This window comes from Coturnix japonica, chromosome 21 (genome assembly GCF_001577835.2).
Source record: "Coturnix japonica isolate 7356 chromosome 21, Coturnix japonica 2.1, whole genome shotgun sequence".
Classification (NCBI taxonomy): Eukaryota; Metazoa; Chordata; class Aves; order Galliformes; family Phasianidae; genus Coturnix; species Coturnix japonica.
The window spans coordinates 4,590,252-4,611,348 of record NC_029536.1 but is presented as its reverse complement, the minus strand read 5'-3'; the positions used below and the strand labels follow the sequence as shown (position 1 = coordinate 4,611,348).

General features: G+C 40.6%; 2 protein-coding genes across 2 annotated transcripts; both read left to right on the top strand.

Moving 5' to 3' along the window:
- Positions 1-4,251: 4,251 nt before the first annotated feature.
- On the top strand, positions 4,252-10,257 carry LOC107323362 (arylacetamide deacetylase-like 4). Its single transcript, XM_015882349.2, has 4 exons — positions 4,252-4,404; positions 7,609-7,825; positions 7,970-8,033; positions 9,104-10,257. Exons 1-4 carry the CDS (start codon positions 4,252-4,254, stop codon positions 9,882-9,884), a joined length of 1,215 nt encoding a protein of 404 aa, XP_015737835.1. The 3' UTR covers positions 9,885-10,257.
- Positions 10,258-12,403: 2,146 nt separating this feature from the next.
- On the top strand, positions 12,404-20,676 carry LOC107323363 (arylacetamide deacetylase-like 4). The gene is made up of 5 exons (XM_015882350.2): positions 12,404-12,407; positions 14,565-14,638; positions 16,504-16,720; positions 18,694-18,757; positions 19,057-20,676. Exons 1-5 carry the CDS (start codon positions 12,404-12,406, stop codon positions 19,829-19,831), a joined length of 1,134 nt encoding a protein of 377 aa, XP_015737836.2. The 3' UTR covers positions 19,832-20,676.
- Positions 20,677-21,097: the final 421 nt, after the last annotated feature.

The following is a 21,097-nucleotide window of genomic DNA, read 5'->3' as shown; positions in this document are numbered from 1 at the left end:
TTCTACCTTGTACGTTACATGTTATGAGATGACCACCTCATCCAATGCAGTGTGTGTTATGCTTCAGGTCAGTTCAGCAATCCATACGTATTTTCATCATCTGGGCTGTCATCATTTGACCACTGTTCAATCTCTGCACTGGTCCAATATTGAGATTTTTCCATGGTCTTTATCTGCAGGTCTCGATGTAACACAAATATTAATAGGTTTATAATATCTGCAGTATTAATCTGTATTGAGGGTTATAGCCGTGGTGGTGCAGATGGGTAACCAGAGAACAGCAAGCACAGAAATAATATGTTCCTTTTTCAGTAGTGACTCCAATGTTTCCTAAAATCTAGAAAGCAGAACGATCTCATTGTCCCCAGGGAACCTCCTGTCTTCTAATTCGATTAATTATAGATCTGCTACATGCCTTACACTCTTAAGCTAGAATGCTTGTCCACACAAATACCTCATATGTTCACATGAACTCGTTCATATAAATGTTATACGATAATTTCGGAGCTTTGGAAATTTAAATCCCTTTAAATATTTTTCTGCTTTCTAGGGAAACACAGCAAAATTGTGACTATCCTCTTTGTATTCAGACACTTTCTGACAGCGCACTCCTCTCACTGTCCACATTTAAGAACTTAAATGCAAGCACAAAGTTGCAATGTGCCTACAGAATTATGCACACAAATACCTTTGGAGGCATGGAGTCATGTCAAGGAGTCATGCATGCAAGGAAGTACTGATGGATACAAGCAGGCACACATAGATCTGAGCTTGTCAGTGCCTTGTATCCAAGCTTACAGACAACGGCAGTAGGTGCTGCTTTGGGTTTCACTCGGCTCATTCAGCTTCCCAGCACCAGATGGCTCTCATGCTCCACAGACCTCAAGCAGCACCTTCTGCAGGAGCCCTTTCCCAGCACCTGAGCTGAGGCATCCACTCCCATCTGGCGTGTCATGCAATCAGAGAATCATTAAGGCTGGAAAGACCACTAAGGTCATCATGTCCAACCACCTACCCATGCCTGTGACTGCTCTGGACCCTCAGTGCAACATCTATCCTTCAGCATCTCTACAGGCAGTGACTCCACCACCTCCTTTGGCCAGCAACAAAGACCACAAAGATCACCAAATCCAACCATTAACCCACCCCACCATGCACTCACTACGTCCCCATGGTTTACATGGTGGAAAGCACCCCAGCTGCAGTGATGCCTTTCTCTTCATCTGTTTTTTTCTCCATGGATTTTATCAGTGCTTGTCAGTGCCTCAAGTGTTAAGTATTGCCCTGTGTATCTCTGTGTACCCAAGAAAAAACATTTCCCAATTTCCCTATTTACCCAACCGCTTTGTCTCTTTTCCTGCTGCTCTCCAGACTTCACGTGGATGCTCTAACAGTGATGTTGGGCTGCTGTGACATCCAGACCCAGTTAACACATCCAAAAGAGTCCAAGGCTTACATTAAAGTGACTTCCATAAGGACAGGCACCAAAGAGGTTTGAAATCAGCTGAACAGTGGTGTAAGAACCTTAGAACAATGGTTCCTTCACAGGTGTTGCCAGAGGGGCCACATCTGATAGGCATGGTTAGACCACGCCTGTCATTGGGACCAACGCAACTCCAACAAAGCTGATTAATTGCTTTCACTATTAAAAACTAAAGAAGGGAGCTGCAACCAAGTTTTGTGTAATGCTCTTTCTTAATGCTCTTGTCCAAGCTGTGAGAAAGCCAATCTGCATGTCAGACTTGACAAGTTTGAATTTCCTGCTTTCATTTCCCAAGAGTGTCCCAATCTCCAGGCTATGGGAGATGTGCCTTTCACCAGCAGCCCTTATCGAGCTGGGTGACACAGCTGCCATAAGAAAGGATAAACAAACAGGAACCGAACCAACCCTTTGGCAAAGGGAGAGATTGGGAATGGGATGTTGGGAAATTAAGTCTAAGAGGAGTTGTTGGATAACGTGAATAGTTTGGGGAGATGAAGCAGAACGTGGAATAAACTTCTTAGTGAGTCCTCAGGCTTAAGTTTCCTCTTGTTTATTCTAACCAATTAACAACGGTTTCTGAAGTCAGGAATTAAATGTGAGTGGTTATTTCCTCCTGTGCAGGTCACAGACCGTGCATTCTAAAGCTTTTGGGACCTTGAAGTGTATCTTAACATGAAACCTGTCTCTTATACTCTCTTTTGGAAGGAGAAACTTAATGCATTTGTTTCATCCATACCACGACATTGCAGAGGGAGAATCTGTTGCATTCAGTTTGGTGTAGAGGCACTGTTCCCAAATGACACCATAGGAGCTGAAAGGGCTTTGTTTTACTGACTTTCGGGGGGGTTAAATCTTTGCAGTAATGATTTGTGTTCCAGGGAATACAAGCATGCTCAAGAGGAAGGCACATACAGAAAACAATATTCTGCTGGTGTCCAAGACTTGCTGCTAGTCCTGAAGCCATCAAGTCCAGGTGTTCTCACCACCTGCACTTACATTTATACCTGGAAAGACATTTGTAAGCAATGTATTCATGACACAGAGTGCAGAACCCTGAGGCTCAACCAAGAGGCTGCTGAAAAAGGCACTGAACAACCAAGCATAGCAAGTGGGACAGGCATTCATGTGATGGAGAAAAGATATGCAGGAGGAACAAAGCACTGATGCTTCAGAATGCAACTGCTCCTAGTTCTGCTAGACTCAAAGATGTCACTGTGTACCATGTATAATATCAGCCAGTCAGTCAAGTCCCATCCCAAAGAGCAACTCAGCTTTGAGCTGGAGGTGAGGAGCCCAGGCATCCACAAAGAAGGGAGCTACTGTGAATGGGTTTGTTGCGTAGTTCAGAGACTCTAATTCTGAATTACTCTCATATTCATCCCTGCAAAAAGCACGTAGGCTAATCCTCATTCAAAACTCCTGTGAGATTTAATTCAGAGCTTTGGTTGACTCTGGGATACAGGATACTCTGTTCGGCTTTTGTGAATGAGACACATTAGGAAATACAGTAAGATTACGCTGATCTGAAATTTGAGAGTTCCTAACAATGCTTCTATCTGCCTAGAAATGACTCGCATGCTATTAGCTATTGCCTTGCACTTCCAGAAATTAATCTTCTAAGTGCTACATATCATGTGCAGTTACATACCAAGTGCTGGCTGAGCTCTGCAGCATGAGAGCAACACCTTGGGTTGGATTGGGCAGGGTTTGGAAAACCAGAAACTGAATGAAAGGTGGTAGTGGTGGTAGCTGGGCAGTTGGATGATCTCAGAGGTCTTTTCCAACTGGATGATTCTATCATTCTCTATACCTCCTCACACAAAGCTGTCATACATCATTTGCTGCCATTCACCACAGCATGGCCCAAATCCAGTGTTAACAAAAATCAGCCCAATGCTGTTGGCTTCAGCAGATGATGATGCTTTTACCACCCCAGTGTCCTTCAGAACTGATGCTGTCAGACATTCACAGAGTTCAATATTGCCAATGGAATCATCTCTGCTTTTTAACAGCTGTGATTTGTTTTTTCTTCCGGCCTGTGCTGCTCCATTATTATTATTATTTTAGCAATAATGTAAGTCTATTTGAATGCTCTCAAGAAAAAATCATAGCAGTCCTATATAAAAACCAACATTAAATACTATCCTTGTTTTAAAAAGACTTCATTCTAAGCTGAAAGAACAGGAATAAGGTAAATACATTCTCGATACAGGTGTATGTGAATAGATATATAAGCAAACATTCATGCGACCAGCAGTAAATAAAAGATGAGGAGGAACATCTGCAATGCTGAAACCTGGATTTCACCAGGGGTCTGAGGAAGGAGGATGTGGGGGCACAAGAAATCAAGAAATCAAACAGCTCTGAAGGCGATTACTAAGAAATCCTGTTCCACATGAACTCAGAAATAAGACAGGCTTGATTGTATTCAAGCAATAGAGGGAGACGTAATAAGTTTTTATCTCCTTGTAACACTGATGATACGTCAAGCACATATGGTAATGGGCACAGAACCAAAGCATGTTAGCTGTAAATACGAAAAACTGCTTATGCAAGCCTCCCTCGTGACTAATTGTTACTGTCTATCTAATTGTATGGTTTGATTGCCACATGTTTTCACCTTCCTATTGGGATTTTTAAAAGCTGGATGATGGGATACCGAAGGGAATTGCCAAACCTGTGCCTTTACCTTCAGAAATACTGCAAAAGTCGAAGGGGGAAGGAGGGCACTGCTGCTTCTTCCATTTGACTCCTAACGCAGCAGCAAGATGACACTTCTCTTCACCATTTTTCTTCTTTTGGTTCTATTTGTGGCAACTGCTTTTTACTATGAACACCCCAAGGCAACAATCCCACCTGGATTTAGCGAGCGCAAGAAGCTTTATGCTTTTCATTACATCATGAACTTTGGTTTCGGGCTGGTAAGTACACTTTGCTTAAAGCTGCATTTTTAACTTGATTTCTGATAGAAGGATAAGGGATCGATGAAATGCTTTAGAATCAGCACGTATCAAGGACAGAGCTGGACTTACTTGGTGGTGGGAGCAGCACTGTGGATACCTGTGGCTCAGCCCCAATGCTAAAGGAAGCAACATAGAAAAATACGATTCTGTAGACAGCATAATACCTCCTTATTCCCAGTGGCTTAAGTTTTAGCTTTTAAATCATGCAGCCTCAAGCAGTGCTGAAGCTGCTGTATGATATACGTTAAACTTTTGCTCTGCATTACACAGCACTTAAAGAACACGCTGCTGAGCAATGCACTGAGCTCAGCTCTCTCCTACAAATGCACGACTATTTCTGAGCCATCTGAAAGGCAGCTGCTACATTCATCATCTTCCTCCTTCACACTGTCTATGTGATTTCCTATTCTGAGTTGAAAAAGCCCTTCGGAGATGTCTAAATCAAGCTTCTTTTAGCCTTATAAATGATGAAAACATCCACTTTCTTTGGGTTGTGCATGACATTTCACTGAAATTCCATGTTCTGCTGTTATTATCTTGTTCTCCTTTCTCCCTGCTGCACTGCTTATTAAGCTTCATTTGAAGTCAGCCATTAAGTTCCTTAGAATGTGACTCAGTGTGTGTGTGCCTCACCCAGGTCTGAACGCTGCTATGATACAAAGCAGTGCAGTAAAACAGGACAGGGATTGAAGTTGCAGTAAGTTTTCTTACATCTACTATGCTAACATAGAACTCCACCTTTTCAAAGCGCTGTCCACATGCTCTTTTTCCATCTAAGTTTGATCTTTGTGCAGTTTGTATGCAAGAGGCCAAGCTGCAGAATTTAGTAGCTCCCTAATGCAGTTCTCAGCTTCTGATCTTATCGTTTCATATCCTCGGCTGCTGGCCAGTGAGAGGCCAAGGAAAAGCACTGTGCCACATCAGCAGCAGAGAGACAATTAATGTGGAGTCAAACAAAAGTATGAATGCAATAAAATTGGAGTCACAAAGTCATAGAATCATTAAGGTTGGAAAGGCCTCTAAGGTCACCAAGTCCAACCAACAGCACATCCCCACCACTGACCATGTCACTCAATGTGACATCTACCCAAGAGGAGTTTCATTTGCTGCTATCCAAAGTATCCACATCCTCTCCATGGTTGGCAACCCTAAACTGCAGGGAAGATCATAATTTGCTATGGTAGATCAAGACAAAAAGTGCATGTGAAGTCACTGGAGACAAAGCAGTATGATGCAACTGTGCACAAGCTAATAGGTTTTTTGAGCAACTACCTGTATTCACTAATGAGGGTACACTTCAATAAGGAATGTCTTAATCAAATTTCTTCATTGAAAAAATCTACCCATTCTTTATTTCTCAGTATTGGTTTAGAATTTGGTCTATGAGAAGAAAAACAGTCAGATTTTAGAGGTAGACAGAGGACATAGGACAAACTGTCTGGGAAATCTAATTGCAAACAATGAGATGCAAACATGGAGGGGCTGATTACATTACACTACCTACTGTGTTAATAGCTCTCTATGTTCTTGGAACCAATTTCTTCTAGTAATGACTGAGGCAGAAGGGCTGGCACAGTGTGCAACACACGTAACTTCTGTCTGTGTACCTGTGTGAGAAGAAAGGGCTCTAACACTGCGGTTAGCACAGCTGTCACCTCCTTCCCCCAGGCAGCAGAGCCTGCACGCTGCTGCAGGTCTGCTCCTCTGCCCAAGCATGTGTCTGCACTCCTACCTCTCATCAGCTTGGGTTCCTCTCTGCCTTTCACACTGCTTTCCTCTTGGAGCACAGCACTGCATTGTGAATGGTTGCTGATGGGCACACACTCAATGCACTGATGGCAGGGGCCGAGCTGAAAAGTGGACTTGAAACAGACAAAGCAAAAATGCTGCTGATTCTTATAGAGCTTCTATTTGCTGTGAGATTTAAAACAACTCTACCAGATAAAAATTTTGTCTGCATTTTACTAGAAATAGTGACAAAGATTAGATGTCCTGCTCCCAGTACCTGATATTCTTCATAATGGAATGGAATGCAGACACCCAAAGTCAGGCTGGAGGGGCTCTGAGCACTGATGGAGCTGTGGGTGTCCCTGCTCAGTGCAGGGGTTGAGCCTGATGACCTTTAGGGCTCCCTCCAGCTCAAACCATTCCCTGATATGACATATGTGATAACTGCACTTTGTTGCAATAATCCACAGCAGATACTCAGAGCTAACAGGAGGTGAATGAGGGCAATATAAACAAATGCCAATCTGTATGAAAGCTGATCGAAGTATCACTTGTTTAACAGTTGGCTGTCAGACTGCCAGCATTAAGCACAGCAGCTGATATGGGCTCCTTTGTTTTATTTTTTGCATTTCCATGACAAAAGTGATCTCTATAACATACAAACAATGCAGTTAATTACAGGTGTAGCCTTTACTGTTACAAAAGCACTAGTGTGAGGAAAGCGAATTCCAGAGTGAAGGATTAAAGAAACAATTATTTTCCCATGGTTGTCATGCAGGAGATCAGTAGAAGTAACCAAAAGGAGCATAAAACCAGACCACAAAATGATCCTTCTTGCACATGGGATCAGCTCCTCCAATGGCATAAAATGAGACACCTACACCAACCTTCACAGGACCACATTACTGAACTACTGAGATCTTTAAACACGAAAAACGTTCTTCTAAAGGTCTGCTTCAAGGCCTAACAAGTGGAAGTATTGGATAGTGATAGAACAAGGGAGAATGGTTTGAAACTGAGACAGGGGAGGTTTAGGTTGGATCTTAGGAGGAAGTTTTTCACCCAGAGGGTGGTGATGCACTACAACAGGTTGCCCAAGGAGGCTGTGGATGCCCCATCCCTGCAGGCATTCAAGGCCAGGCTGGATGTGGCTCTGGGCAGCCTGGGCTGCTGGTTGGTGACCCTGCACACAGCAGGGGGTTGGAACTGGATGAGCACTGTGGGCCTTTTCAACCCAGGCCATTCTGTGGTTCTATGATTCTATGAAGTATTTGACACTTCTATCTCCTATTAATAGCTTGAGATTTATTCCATTAATGGAGACTAAGCCAGGATTTCACCACTGCAGAATGAGCTAATCTGTAAAAGATCACTCTGTTACCCAGCATTTCTAACATCTGCACTAATTTGTGGTCTCTTTTCCTTTATTAACAGGCAATATTACTGGAGAAACTTGGTATCATGTCAGAGGTCAGTTTCCTCAGAATTGTAATGGATGGAATACCACCACTAAGTGATAAACGCCTTATTATCAAGGACTTAATCTTTGAAAAGGTTCAAGTGAGATTGTACCAGCCAAAAACATCGACCACTGGCCAAAGGAGAGGAGTCCTCTACTTTCATGGCGGGGTTGGACGGTTTGGAAGCATTCGTAAGTCATGTATATACTGTAACTTACTGTTGCTTACCAAGAAAAAATACAAAACAAAGTCTTCAGCATATTTTCTTCTGACTTACTTTTAAAGCAATTTACCCATTGAAATACGTTTTTATTATTATTCTTTTCTTTAAACAGGGGCCTATGAAAGAACGTGCCGTTATCTTGCTAGGAAAACCAATTCAGTGATTGTGTCTGTTGGGTAAGTAGGGTTAATCCAAGCACACAGCCTTCTTGTCTCCTCCTGGGTTCCTAATTCTTTAATGCATTAGTTCCTCCAAGCCATGCTCCCTGCAAACCACACAGAGCACTCGTATTTAACGACCACACATGTTTCACGAGCACTAATGACTCTTAGGAAGAATTAGTTCACTAATCCCCACTTGTTAATTTCAAAATAAAATCCATCAGAATAATTTGTAGCTACCATTGGATGAGGACAGTTTTATTTATTTCCTAAAGCCAAACACATAACTTGAAACCAACACTGTGTTAGAAGTGTTAAGTACCTCTGTTGGAAGCACAGCTGCCCAGACTCCTCAGTACTCATCTAAAACATAGATGACAAAAGAGACATTTTCCAAAGGGAGGATAATGCACTGAACCTCTTCCAATGCTAAAAACAGTAAATAAAGATTGCTCTGAAATTAATGTCTCCTACTTATTTCCATGGAAACGACAAGAGATACGAAGAGCACAATAACACAACTTGATATAGCAAATTTTCAGCTACCAGAGCACTATTTTTCAACATGGTCATCACCCTCAGTAATGCATTCATCAGCAATGAACAAGAGCCTGTGTGCTGTGCTCATCAAAATCCGCACTCATGGAGATAACCACTGTCACTGCCCCTGCCCCCCCCACTGTGCTCACATCTGCTGTTCCATCTCCATAAATGTCAATGAATGTCAATGGAATGCCATTTTTCTGCACGGAGGAATTAAATACCACCCCTTTGCTCCATGTGCACAGATTGCCCCTCTGCTGCCACACAGCAGCAAAGTGTAACGGGATATTGGTGGAAGGTTCAACCTCTATTGCCTCCTCACCAACATCTGCATCTGATGTCATCATAAAATAGGAGGCATTCCTTCTGGAGCCGCCCTCATACACCGTAATCAATAATAATTATAATTTCTGTTGCTGTAATTATAGTCTCAGACTATTTTCCCATCCTCGCAATGAAATATATGAATGCATGAATGAAAAGACTGCAATAGGTCCGTTCAGTAGATATGACCATGTTGAAACCCTTCTGTTCCTCTGTAGGTATCGCCTCGCTCCTGAGTATCCATATCCAACCCAGTTCCAAGACTGCCTCACTGCCACCATACACTTCATGAAGACAGCACAAGATTACGGAGTAGACCCTGCCCGCATTATTGTCTGTGGGGATAGCAGTGGAGGTACACTCACTGCTGCTGTTGCCCAAGCACTGGTGAACAGAAAAGATGTCCCAAAGCTGAGAGCACAAATCTTAATATATCCTTTTCTCCAGGCTGCGGACTTTAATTTGCCTTCTTATCAGCAGAACGCCAGAATTCCTGTTTTGATAAGGGAACGAACCCTCATTTTAGGTTTGAAGTATCTCAATAAAGACTTGTCTGCTCTAAATACGCTACTTGATGGTTCCCATATTTCAGAAAAGGGAAGACAGAAGTACCAGAAATGGCTGAGTGCTGATAACATCCCTCATGAGTTTAAAACAAGAGGCTACAAACCTCCAGGACCACCATCACCATACTCAGAAGAACTCTACGAGCTGGCCAAGCCTTTTCTTGAGCCTTTATTTTCACCACTGCTGTGTGAAGACAGTATCGTGTCCCAGCTTCCTGAGACTTTCATTCTGACCTGCGAATACGATGTGCTTAGAGATGACGGACTGCTGTACAAGAAGCGATTAGAGGATCATGGTATAAAAGTGACCTTGTGCCACCTGGAAGAGGGGTTCCATGGGACAATATTCTTAGCTGCTATTGGTAAGGTGGCGAGATTCCAGTCTGGAATTAAAGGCATGGAAAAGATAATAAAATTTCTAAGATTGATGTAAACCTTCATTATTTGCTTTCCCTTTCCTGATTCCTATCTCTCCCTACTTGCAAAGATTTTTTTTAAGACATTCTCAGTTTTCCTTCTGTTAAAACATCTTCTGAAATTTCTGCATTGGCTCTGCCTGTTTTTTATCAAAGAAACTGATTTTGTGACAGTTTTCACTTCATTTTTACTGACGATTGAAGAAAGACAGCATCACCTGATTTTGCCTACCACCACTTCAAAGTTTTCACCTCTCCTCATAAGAGATCCAGTGCCCATGACTAATATTTCACAGTGCAGTTTGGCTTAATAAAGTTCTGGTAATACTAATACATAAATTGAGATTGGAGGACAACTTGAGGGAAGTAATGGAGGATGAATCTACAAATTAAATGCACATGAAGATGGTCAGTGACATATCTGATGAAAGCTGAGTTTGAGACAATCTAAATATCATGCAGTGCTTCCACACTGTGTGGGTGATGGCGCACCAGTACAGGAACCAAAGAGGCTGTGGTGTCCCCTCCTTGGAGATCTAAACCCACCTGGAAGTGATGATGGTGCTCTGGGTGGCCCTGCTAGGGCAAGGTGGGACCAGAGAGACCCAGAGGTGCCTCCATCCCTAAACAGTCAGATACTCTGGTATTCTGTGAATTGGAAAGGCAGGAGGCCTGGAAATGATAAGGCCTGAAACTATAGATGCTGCAAAAAATATATGGATTAATGCAACATCTATTTAAAAATGCATACGTGCTTCTTTATATAGGTACAGAAAAATGTGAATGCAGAGTAATATTAGTCACTGCACAGTCTGAAGCAGAAAGCACTTCCCCACAGAAGGATGAGAAGCAGCGCTATGGCAGAGAAAGGAGAATATGGGAGAAGGAAAAATAAAAATACAAAAAAAATTAATCAAAGTCCACATTGCTTTACAACAACCTGAGAACAGGGATGAAGTGTAACAAAACAAAATAGAAGGCTATAGTAAAAGTGTCAAGAGAAGGAGAAATGTCACCATTTAATGCACGTTGGACAAGTCATGGACAAGTAATCACAAATATTTGTGATTTACTTCATTAAATGTCCTGATTTAGAAAGAGAGACATCTTGCTGAAAGCACAGAGTGTTAGAACTGCCAAGGCTGGAAAAGACCTCCAAGATCATCCAGTCCAACCGCCCACCTACAACCAGTATTTCCCCACTAAACCACGTCCCTCAGTACAACATCTAAATGCTTCTTGAACACCTCCAGGCACGGTGACTCCACCACCTCCCTGGGCAGCCCATCCCAGTGCAGTTAAACCTGGGATTCCCAGCTGTCAGTAAAATCAGTTAGTTAGAATGCTATGAGGACAAGAAGATAAGGGGAGAATGAGTTTATTGTCCATGATTAGAAATGACAATAAACTCTGTGAGCTTAAAAATCCCCTAGCAAAGAGGACAAGCAAGTTTACAATCAGAGTGTACTTGTTCAGTTTTTAGATACAGATTTATTCCTTGATGCCCAATTAATACAAATAATTGCATGAAATATTTTACATCTACATTTTACCTGCATTGTTATAAAAGCAATTTGATGTTTAACTCGGGTCAATGCTGAGGATTCACATTGATAATGAATTCCTGAGAGGGAAGACAAATAAAGACGTCATCGTGATGTGAACAGACTTGTTGCACTCAACTCTCTCATTTCTTAATCTGAAACTGGACATCTGATGTTATTATATACATTTTCTATCCACCGCTGTCTTTTCAAACTACAATCAAAAGCAACTTTGTCCATAACATGACAGAAGAGCACACTCCTAACACTAACATACAGAAGATATGAGAATCAAACAAAGCATAAACATCAAATATTATGTATACAAATACCAAATGTCAAATAGCCTATGGGTTAAAAAAGCCAGCAAAGGTACATGCTGAAGATACTACAAGCCTTTTCTTTAATGACTCCACCAGTAATGAAATAACTGGCAATTTCAAACTTTCAGCACTCACTGTAAAATCTCAGTGCTCTCAGTAATAAGTCTTGGATCTGGCTACAGAAAATTAAGGTTGGTTGCAGTTTTGATATCTGTATTCAAACAGAGCACTTAAAAGGACCCATCTTGGTTTGGTGACCTGGAGCAGTTTAATTGGATTCCATTCAGGTGGAGAAGAGTTCACCCATTTCGAGGAACAGAACGTCTCACTGCTGAGGCACTGAGGTCCAGGATCTCACCCACATTACAAAACACTGCATTAACAAAGGCCTTCTGAAGAGCCATCATTTAAAAAATGCACCTGAACTGAAAACGACATCAGATCTGAGTTTTTGGTGATCACAGAGGATTTTTTCTAGTCTTAATGAGTCTTATGATTCTATGATATACCTCAAAGCAGACTTGAGGGGAAGAAAGGAAATGTTAAATCAAGACTTATGGCAGACTGCACAGACGGGACTTTCAGTCATGAATAAGAGCAATGTGCACAAGGAGTGGCTACTAATTTGGGTGAGGAGGTGGTGATAACAACATGGGAGGACACCGAAAGATGGGTAGGAGGCAGATACATTGCACGTTAACAAACAGTTCAACTTAGCATGCGGCAAGCTATAATTTCTAAAGACTAATGTGTCCCTGTGGAGGACACTCTAAATCCATCTCACACATCAGAAGAGTAAGGCTTATCAGGTGTGAAGAGGTCTGAGCTGCTTTCAGTCCTTCCCTTACATGCATACAGAGATGAGAGCAATAAGATTCCTACCTGCTCTACTGGATAGATCTGAAGTCAGCTACATTGCATTAGGAATATAGTTGTCCTACTGCGTCATCTAGGGTAGATAAAGACACAAAGCCAGGTAAATCACATTACAGGAGTGTACAGTAAAACCAAACAAAACAAGAAGAAATAAAAAGAGCAACATAGCAGCAGCTATTAGTTTGACTTTTAATTCTTTATTCCTTTTTTTGCTGTATGACTCCCATTTAGTTACCAAGGCTGGCTGTACTTGATCGGATCAGTGTCCCAGCCATTAAACACCAGCACTCTGTCACACATTGGCTCTTGCAGTACTTCCTGAATTACCTGTAGCGGCGCTGCAATCGTCAATGATTTCCTAACACAGCCCACAAGGACCTGATGTCCACACCATCCACCCAGGCACTTCAGACTTGGTTTGGTTTGAAAGCTGCTGGACTCTCACGCTGATAAGTGATTGATGTGAAGAGTTCTGCGCAATCTCAGGCTGCAAAGAGGTCTGTGATTGCCCATCTAGGTCAGACTTAAAGAAACCAAATTGTTGGAAATGTGGTACTCTCTGCTCAACATCATCTATGAGAGATTGACACCAGTCACAGACACCTCTGCTTGTATGGCTGACCTGAATGGAAAGATCTGAAACGTCTCTGACCAAGCATCAGTAGAAAATTAAGTGATGAATATATAATAGCATACAGCAACAAGAGTAAAACATTAATGTTAACACGTTGTTATAAAACATCACTTAACTGATGGTTCTTGAACAACAGAAGGGCTGTGGGTGAATGGTTTTGCCACCTGGAACAGCTGAGGGTTTGCACATTGCACAGATGTTGGTGCAGACTCCGGTTGCTTTATCCCACACACTCTTATCTCCAGTTGTGCAAGTAGGCTGGCTTGGTTGTTTTGATTTGAATACTGTGCTAATGAAGCTAAGGATTAAGTCAATTTTCAGATGGGAATTTCATTTTAAAAGCCAAGACAGGAAAACAGTTTGGGAACTGTAACTTCATCGTTGTGTAGAACATGAAATTCAATGGAGAAAACAGAAACATGATTTCCCCAAACTGCTGCCATCAACTTCAGCCATTTCTTACTAATATACATAACGCTTTTACATTAAATTACAAGAATGGACATAAAATTCAGAGTTCAATCACTGAAGAGATGTGCCAGGGGCCTGAATTGACATAGACAACACCTGGGAGACCCACACATTGCTTCAGGCCAGCCTGATTGCACAGTTTATACACCTGTCTCATGGAAAAAGCAGTACTGATGCATTTCTTTCCTAGCTGAAGTCATACACATTGTTTAAATTAAGCCAATCTTTCCACTGAGACATACCACAGGTCACAGACAGATCAAACCTCCTCTTAATTAAGTGTGTCCGTGAAACAAAGTTGATAACAAATGCAGAAATGAGTATTTTTCTTGTCAGAGCAGCACACACCTTGATGGCAGCTGCGAGGATCCTCACATCTCCAGAATGTAACCTGACAACAGTAATAGCATCTGTCACGAGCCTACAAGAAGCCAGACACCAACAAGCATCGGGACATCAATCAATTCCATACATTTCGAATGCCATTTTTGAAAAAGGAGATTCCCCCTCCCCCTTTTTTTAATCTCAGTGTTGCCAATAGTATCATTAGCAAAGAAGGGAGGAGAGTATCAGAGGATTGCAACATTAATAAACTTATTTCTGCTAATGAACCTATTGCTTAGTCTGCTGTGAAGGCACCTCCGAAACACCCAAGAACCAAGACTTGAGGCAGCCCAGGTTTTTGGTTGTTTGCTTTGTCTTCATGGTGTTTTTTTGGAGTTCACTTCCACTGAAGTGAAATGGCATTCGTTTATAAAAGTTTAGCAGTATTAGGAGCGATTTTCATTTCACCTGTTGTAGTACCAGCGTTGTTTTTAGGGCGGTTGTTCTATGACTTTCTCCGTTTAGAACTGCCACCTGGAATTGACCAGCCTCTAAAGCTTCTGTTTTACAATTCGCTGTTGATTACCACCATAGTGCTGGTAAGTTCACTTTCTTACAATTGGGCATTTCCCTTTTGGTTTGGTAGGATATTTGGGAGCTGGAAGACAATGGCTTAAGGTAAAAAAGAGGGAGCAGCAATTTACCCCCCTGAAGCCTGTAAGCACCCCTCTACAAGCCAAAGAGTGTTAAATGAATTCAGAAAACATGACTAATCCTAAAAACTTATTTAAGGTTTTTCAGGGTATCTATCAAACTGCAGCTACTTTACATCTGGAAAACAGCTTCTTATGAAAATAATAATAATAAATATATATATATATATATTTATGGTATACCTACTGAACTGTATCTACATATAACACTATCTAGAAGCAAGCCTACATTGCTCCTCGTTCCATTTGCTTCAATCTGCATTTACTATACACCATTATATATATATACTATATATAATGTGTATATATGGTGTGTATATATATATACATATATACATTATACGTATATATATACACATTATATATACTATACACCACTATATATAGTATATATATACATACACAGTGTACACCATTATATATATATATGTGTATATATATATATATATATATATATATAAAATGGTGTATAGTAAATGCATATATATATATATATATATATATATATATATATACACATAGATCTATACACATTGTGTGTCACAGACAATAAAATAAATACAAAATAGATAGTGATGGTTTGGGCTTTCTTCTTACATGGCCTGTTCAGCAAATATGATAAAGATGCATTTGTGAACGCTGTGTTTGGGTTTCTTGCATCCCTTTATGAATGTATGTGTATCTGTGTGTATTTTCTCATGTGAATTCAACATAATTCTGATATATCTGCTTCCATAGGTAGAAAAATCAAACTGTTTCAAATAGAAAGAAGAAATTAATTATTATGAAAAAAGATGTAAAAAATGGAGAGTTTTGGGTTTAAACATTCTGGGATTTGTTCCATCCATCTCCTAAGTTGTATGGCATTTCCAATGTCAGAGAAACTCTATATAGATTTTTAGAGAGGAAAAAAGGATGGGCACAAAGCAAGTTCTTAATGACGTCCTAAAGCTACATAGGTTGGCCTTAGAACATAAGTTTCCTTGGGTTGAAAGTGACCACTGAATCCACTTAGGGACTTGAGGTCTTCCTCTACAAATCACACGGTATTTGGATACTGGGCTTCAAAAGAGTTGATTTCCTAGTTAAATAATTAATTTTCTTCGTAATTTTCATACAAAATACAAAGCATTTTAATAAAAGAGATACAAGAATATCTTCTAAAAATCACAGAACTGCAGGGGTTGGAAGGGACGTTTAGAGATCACCGAGTCCAGCCACCTGCTGAGCAGGTTCCCTACAGCAGGTTGTTCAGGAAAGTGTCCAGGAATGTTGTTCTCTTTTCATCACAGGTTAAGGAGCAGAAGCAACTGCTGTTGTTTATGTACCTCATGCGCCTACAACTCCCATAGATTCGAGCAGAACCTACTTGATCAGTTGCTTACTAATCTGTTCTTTCATCAGCCTCACGCCCATAGTTGCTACTAACATTTCCAAATCAAAGATCGTCTCCTTTCCTCCATATTGTCAGCTGAAATACATTTGTGGTTATTTTTTAGACCTGCAAAAAGAAACATGCAGAAATACATGACGAGCAAGAGGACCCCTGCCTGTGCAGAACAGGGTTTGATGTGTTTTCACAACCTTCAGCAACACTCCATTCAATCAGCATAGTTCAAAGATTTCCCAGCAGTCACTGTATCTCCAATTATCTCCTGAAATACAATGCAGTAAAATAAACCCAAGATATATATATATTTACTTGAAGGCTACTGTCACCTTTCACACTATTTATTCTTTCTTTTCAACAGGGAAAGATTTTGAAGAAGCTTGGGATCTGCAGTGATTTAAGCTTATTGCGCCTTGTAGTGGACGGAATACCACCATGTAGAGATTCAAATCTTCTTATCAAAGACCTCACAGTAGATGAGGTACCACTGAGGATTTATCAGCCCAAGTGGCCACCTGCTGGCAAAAGAAGGGGAATACTGTATTTCCATGGAGGAGCTGGCACATTCGGGAGCATCAGTAAGAAACCAGCAAGTTTTATATTTAAAGTCAAACTCAAATCTGTACCCCTCAGATTTGTCAGTATCTCATTTGTTCTTTCTAATGACTACAGATTTGGTAAACCCAGTGCTAACTGCAAAGGACCTCAAGGGATTAATAGTCTAGTGTGCAGTTGAAGGTAATCACAGTGATGAAAAGGACAACAGAAAGAATACAGTCTGGATTTGTTCTTTGAATCAACACTTTGGTTACTTTTCAAGGAGAAATTTGTAGTTATGGACCTCAATTGTGTAAGTGTTTTCTCTAAGCTTGAACGGAGCCTCAAAGTACAGAAGCTCAGATATACTACTCTGCTCAGTGCTCATCTTCTGGGTAGGAACACAAATCCGTGTATCTCAATCTGTAGGCACATGGATCAAAGGAGATCCATGAGAGAAAGGCCTGGTCCAACAGAGAGAAAGGCCTGGTCCAAGAAAGAACTTAAAGAAATTTAAGATTTAAAAGTAATTTAAGAATTTTTTAATAATCATATTTCAAAGGGTTTATCTCCATTAGCACAATGACAGACTTCAGTTACCTGTAGGTGAGGTTGTGAGTCTCCGTGGTTGGGAGGTAAAATAAGACCCACCAAAAAGTTGCACAGTTGTTGCTCACAACACAATCCATGTTGCACAATCAGCACATGAAAGGAGCTGTATCATATGCCTCGGCTTAACACAATACCCATATCTATATACTGACCATACTTGTACGTGACCCTTCACTTCAATGCCCCTTGGTATTTGATAACAGGAAAGCAACTAACATAATGACAAGCTTTTATGATGAAAGGTGAACTGATAACTAAGGCCATCATTGTAGCAAGTGGCCGGCTGAAGAAGTGAAGAATGTCTTTATGACAGCAGAGGATTGGACAATAAAATGGTAAATGACATAAAATGGTAGGAAGGTGACATGGAGGGCAGAAGTCATGTAGAGGGACAGAAGATCCTGATTTAATAAATGAAACTATGGAGTCTAAGCAGACTAATAGTCTGATTTGGAATGTAGATGATTTGGGGACCATGTTAGGAAATAATAGCCTGAAAATGTTGACTTAGTGAATAGTAGAAGTCTAAAAGGAAATAAGATGTCAGGAATTACTATTTGGAAAGGAAAACAGGACAAAACAGGAAAGTTCTTTCTGCTGCTGTAATAAATCCATGCTGTTTTGAAATATGACTTTCGGATTTCAATGCACCAAATTGGACCTAATAGTACCAGAAATTGTCCTGTGTAGATGATAGAAGTGGTTCCATATTGAAGCTAAGACTCTTCAGGCTGGAAAAGATGAATAGACACACCAAATGCCTACAAAATCATTGGAAGCATCGCAAGTTAAGGGAACGATTAGTCACCATTTCTTATAGCAAAATAATTAACATGATCAAATAGAATATCCAATGCCAGACAAAAAAAAAAATGAGCAAAAAGAAATGTTTGTGTTTTTTTTTTTTCAAATCTTTATAAGTAAGCTATGGAATTCACTGCACAAATTCACTGATGTTAAAATCATGGGTTCTAGAGGTGACTTGAAAAATTCGTGGCAAGAAAATGAATCAAGGGCATTGTATAAAGATGCACTTTGTGACTCAGTGGAGTCTTTGAAGCCTAACATTTTCGTAAGCCTTTTGCATAAGCATTATCATATGCTTGTCACAAGCTTGGACGTTTTCATCATCCATCAGCTGAGATGTGATACCAGCCTGGACACTTTTTGTTTTCCCCAGCATCACCATTCAGACGTGTCTGTGTTATGCCCTATCCACCAATGACTAATAATCAGAAAATATGTCAACGTGTAAAGGTTGCATTGCACAAAAGTTACTCATTGGTCTCATGCTGCAGTGGTATCCATAGAGAACGTGTGTAATATCTTATCTACATATATCTATGTTTTCAATGGGATATTTAACTTTTAAAATATAACCTCTGTTATACTTTGTCTTTAGGATCCTTTGAAAGAATATGTCGCTACATCGCCAAGAAATGCGACTCGGTGGTTGTGTCTGTTGGGTAAGTGCTAATTTTACGTGCAAACATTTGTGGCAATGGTTCACAGTTGAAAGATATCTGAAAAACATGGCAATAATCTCTGCTGTTTCAGACTGTGCTCCGTATTTCTGCCTCTAGACTTTAATTTGGAAATGTACTTGGAGGCAAAGTATTCTGGTATACGCCATTAGTTTAACCAGTCTACGCTGAGTTAAAAGCAAGCAAACCTTAAAATACAGATACCCAACTAACCAAACCAACAGCACAAATAACATTTATACAATGGCTTTGAAAATAATCCCAATGTTTTGACGTTCCAGCTATCGCTTGGGTCCTGAACACCCATATCCTGGGCAATACTCTGATTGTCTCAACGCTACTTTATACTTTATGAGGAATCTAGACGAGTATCACGTGGATCCTGCTCTCATCATCATTGGTGGTGACAGCTGTGGAGCTAATTTTGCTACGGTTATTTGCCAAATATTGGTGAATACAAGACATCTCCCAAAAGTCCGTGCACAGATGTTACTGTATCCTGGACTACAGGGGCTAGATTTTCAATTGCCTTCCTATCAGCAGAATGCTTCAGTCCCCATATTGTCTCGGAAGCTAGTCATCTACTTCTGTTTTCGTTACCTTAATAAAAAACCATCACATTTGGAAGATATCATACAAAACTGCCACGTTCCTGAGAGTATGAAAAGGAAATACAAAAAATGGATAAGTGCTGACAATATTCCCGATGACTTTAAGATTAGAGGCTACAAACCTCAGAAGCACACTTCATTTAAACCTGAAGCCCATGAAGCAATCAAAGAGGTGTTAAAAATGACATTTTCCCCCCTTTTAGCTGAAGATGCCATTGTTTGCCAGCTCCCCGAATCCTACATTGTGACCTGTGAGTTTGATGTGCTTAGAGATGATGGGCTGCTATACAAGAAGCGATTGGAAGACAATGGCGTTCGAGTAACCTGGTATCACTCCGAGAATGGTTTCCATGGCATTTTAGCCTTTTTTGGCTATGGGATTTTTTCCTTTTTATCTGGAAAAAAGATATTGGATAATACTGTGAATTATATAAACAGTCTATAAAAGTATTTTTCAGAAAAATGATGCAGGCCTTACATTATCCTTGGTGAACTTATGCTAGGCAAAGAATGCAAACACATTTGATTTATGTTTTCTATTTTGACTGTATGAGGAATCTAATTTTGCACCAAAAATTCTAAGGTTTTTATTTAAGGCACCACCGTTCTAGAAAATACTATAATAAAAACACACCAATGAGATCGAGCACCTGGCATTGTTTTACTTCATCTCCAGCCACTCTAGTAGCTCTGTACAGCTGGCACATAGTCAAGGCAAATGACATAGGATCACAGATTAAGATTGGAAAAGGCCTCTAATATCATTCAGTCCAACCACCCTCCTACTATCAATACTGCCCACTAAGCCGTCTCTTCCTGAAGTCTTCTCTACAGCCCAGAAATGCTGAAGACAACAACTGGAGGTCACTTTGGCCCTGGTTAAAATTAGGAAATGTTTATGGACCCTACATTGTAGGTTCAGTGAAATCTTGTGTCAGCTGTGCATATTGATATAGCTATGCATTCTAACTTCTAGGGTTAGCTTGCACAAAGACTACACTTTTCTTGAAATAAAGACTTCTCTCTGGAACTGAAGTTCTCCATTGGAATTAGTATGAGCTCAGTTTTGTTTGGAATCCCAGAAATGATGTTTTGCTTTGGGATTTGATTCTTTAACTGGAACCCCTGCACTTCAGTGAATGCTCCACCTGTTATTCTCTTTTTCTCTATAAAGTTCTAAAAAGCACATTTGTAAGAAGGTAGAGAAGTGGGACACTGCATTATCTTATCAAGAAGCTGTAATATCATGGCAATGTTGTGATGCTTTCAGCAACAGCAACAACAATAAAAACTCACTCTGCAAAAATGTCTGTTTTAAAAGGAAGTTAAATCTGCTTAATGCATATTCAGTGACAAATATAATTGAACCGATCAAAATGCTTGGTGAAAGAAGCAATGCAACACCGGCAGTGACCACAGCCTTGCTAATTTTTCTTCATCAGATCTGTCATTTCATGGTGTAGCATTTCCTCATATGGGAAAGCATGCTGAATCACTGAATGGTTGGGTTGGGAGGGACATCAAAGGTCACAGAATCATAGAATGATAGAACGGCCTGAGTTGAAAAGGCTCAAAATGATCATCTCGTTCCAACCCACTGCTATGTGCAGGGTCACTAACCAGCAGACCAGGCTGCCCAGAGCCACATCCAGCCTGGCCTTGAATGCCTGCAGGGATGGGGCATCCACAACCTCTCTCATCCAATTCCAGC

Excerpts from the sequence above, each read along its gene's own strand:
- LOC107323362 (XM_015882349.2), top strand. The coding sequence starts at position 4,252 with ATGACACTTCTCTTCACCATTTTTCTTCTTTTGGTTCTATTTGTGGCA. Across the intron at positions 4,405-7,608 it reads TGAACTTTGGTTTCGGGCTG|GCAATATTACTGGAGAAACT; the intron begins GTAAGTACACTT and ends CTTTATTAACAG. Across the intron at positions 8,034-9,103 it reads TCAGTGATTGTGTCTGTTGG|GTATCGCCTCGCTCCTGAGT; the intron begins GTAAGTAGGGTT and ends GTTCCTCTGTAG.
- LOC107323363 (XM_015882350.2), top strand. Across the intron at positions 14,639-16,503 it reads TGATTACCACCATAGTGCTG|GGAAAGATTTTGAAGAAGCT; the intron begins GTAAGTTCACTT and ends TCTTTTCAACAG. Across the intron at positions 18,758-19,056 it reads TCGGTGGTTGTGTCTGTTGG|CTATCGCTTGGGTCCTGAAC; the intron begins GTAAGTGCTAAT and ends TTGACGTTCCAG.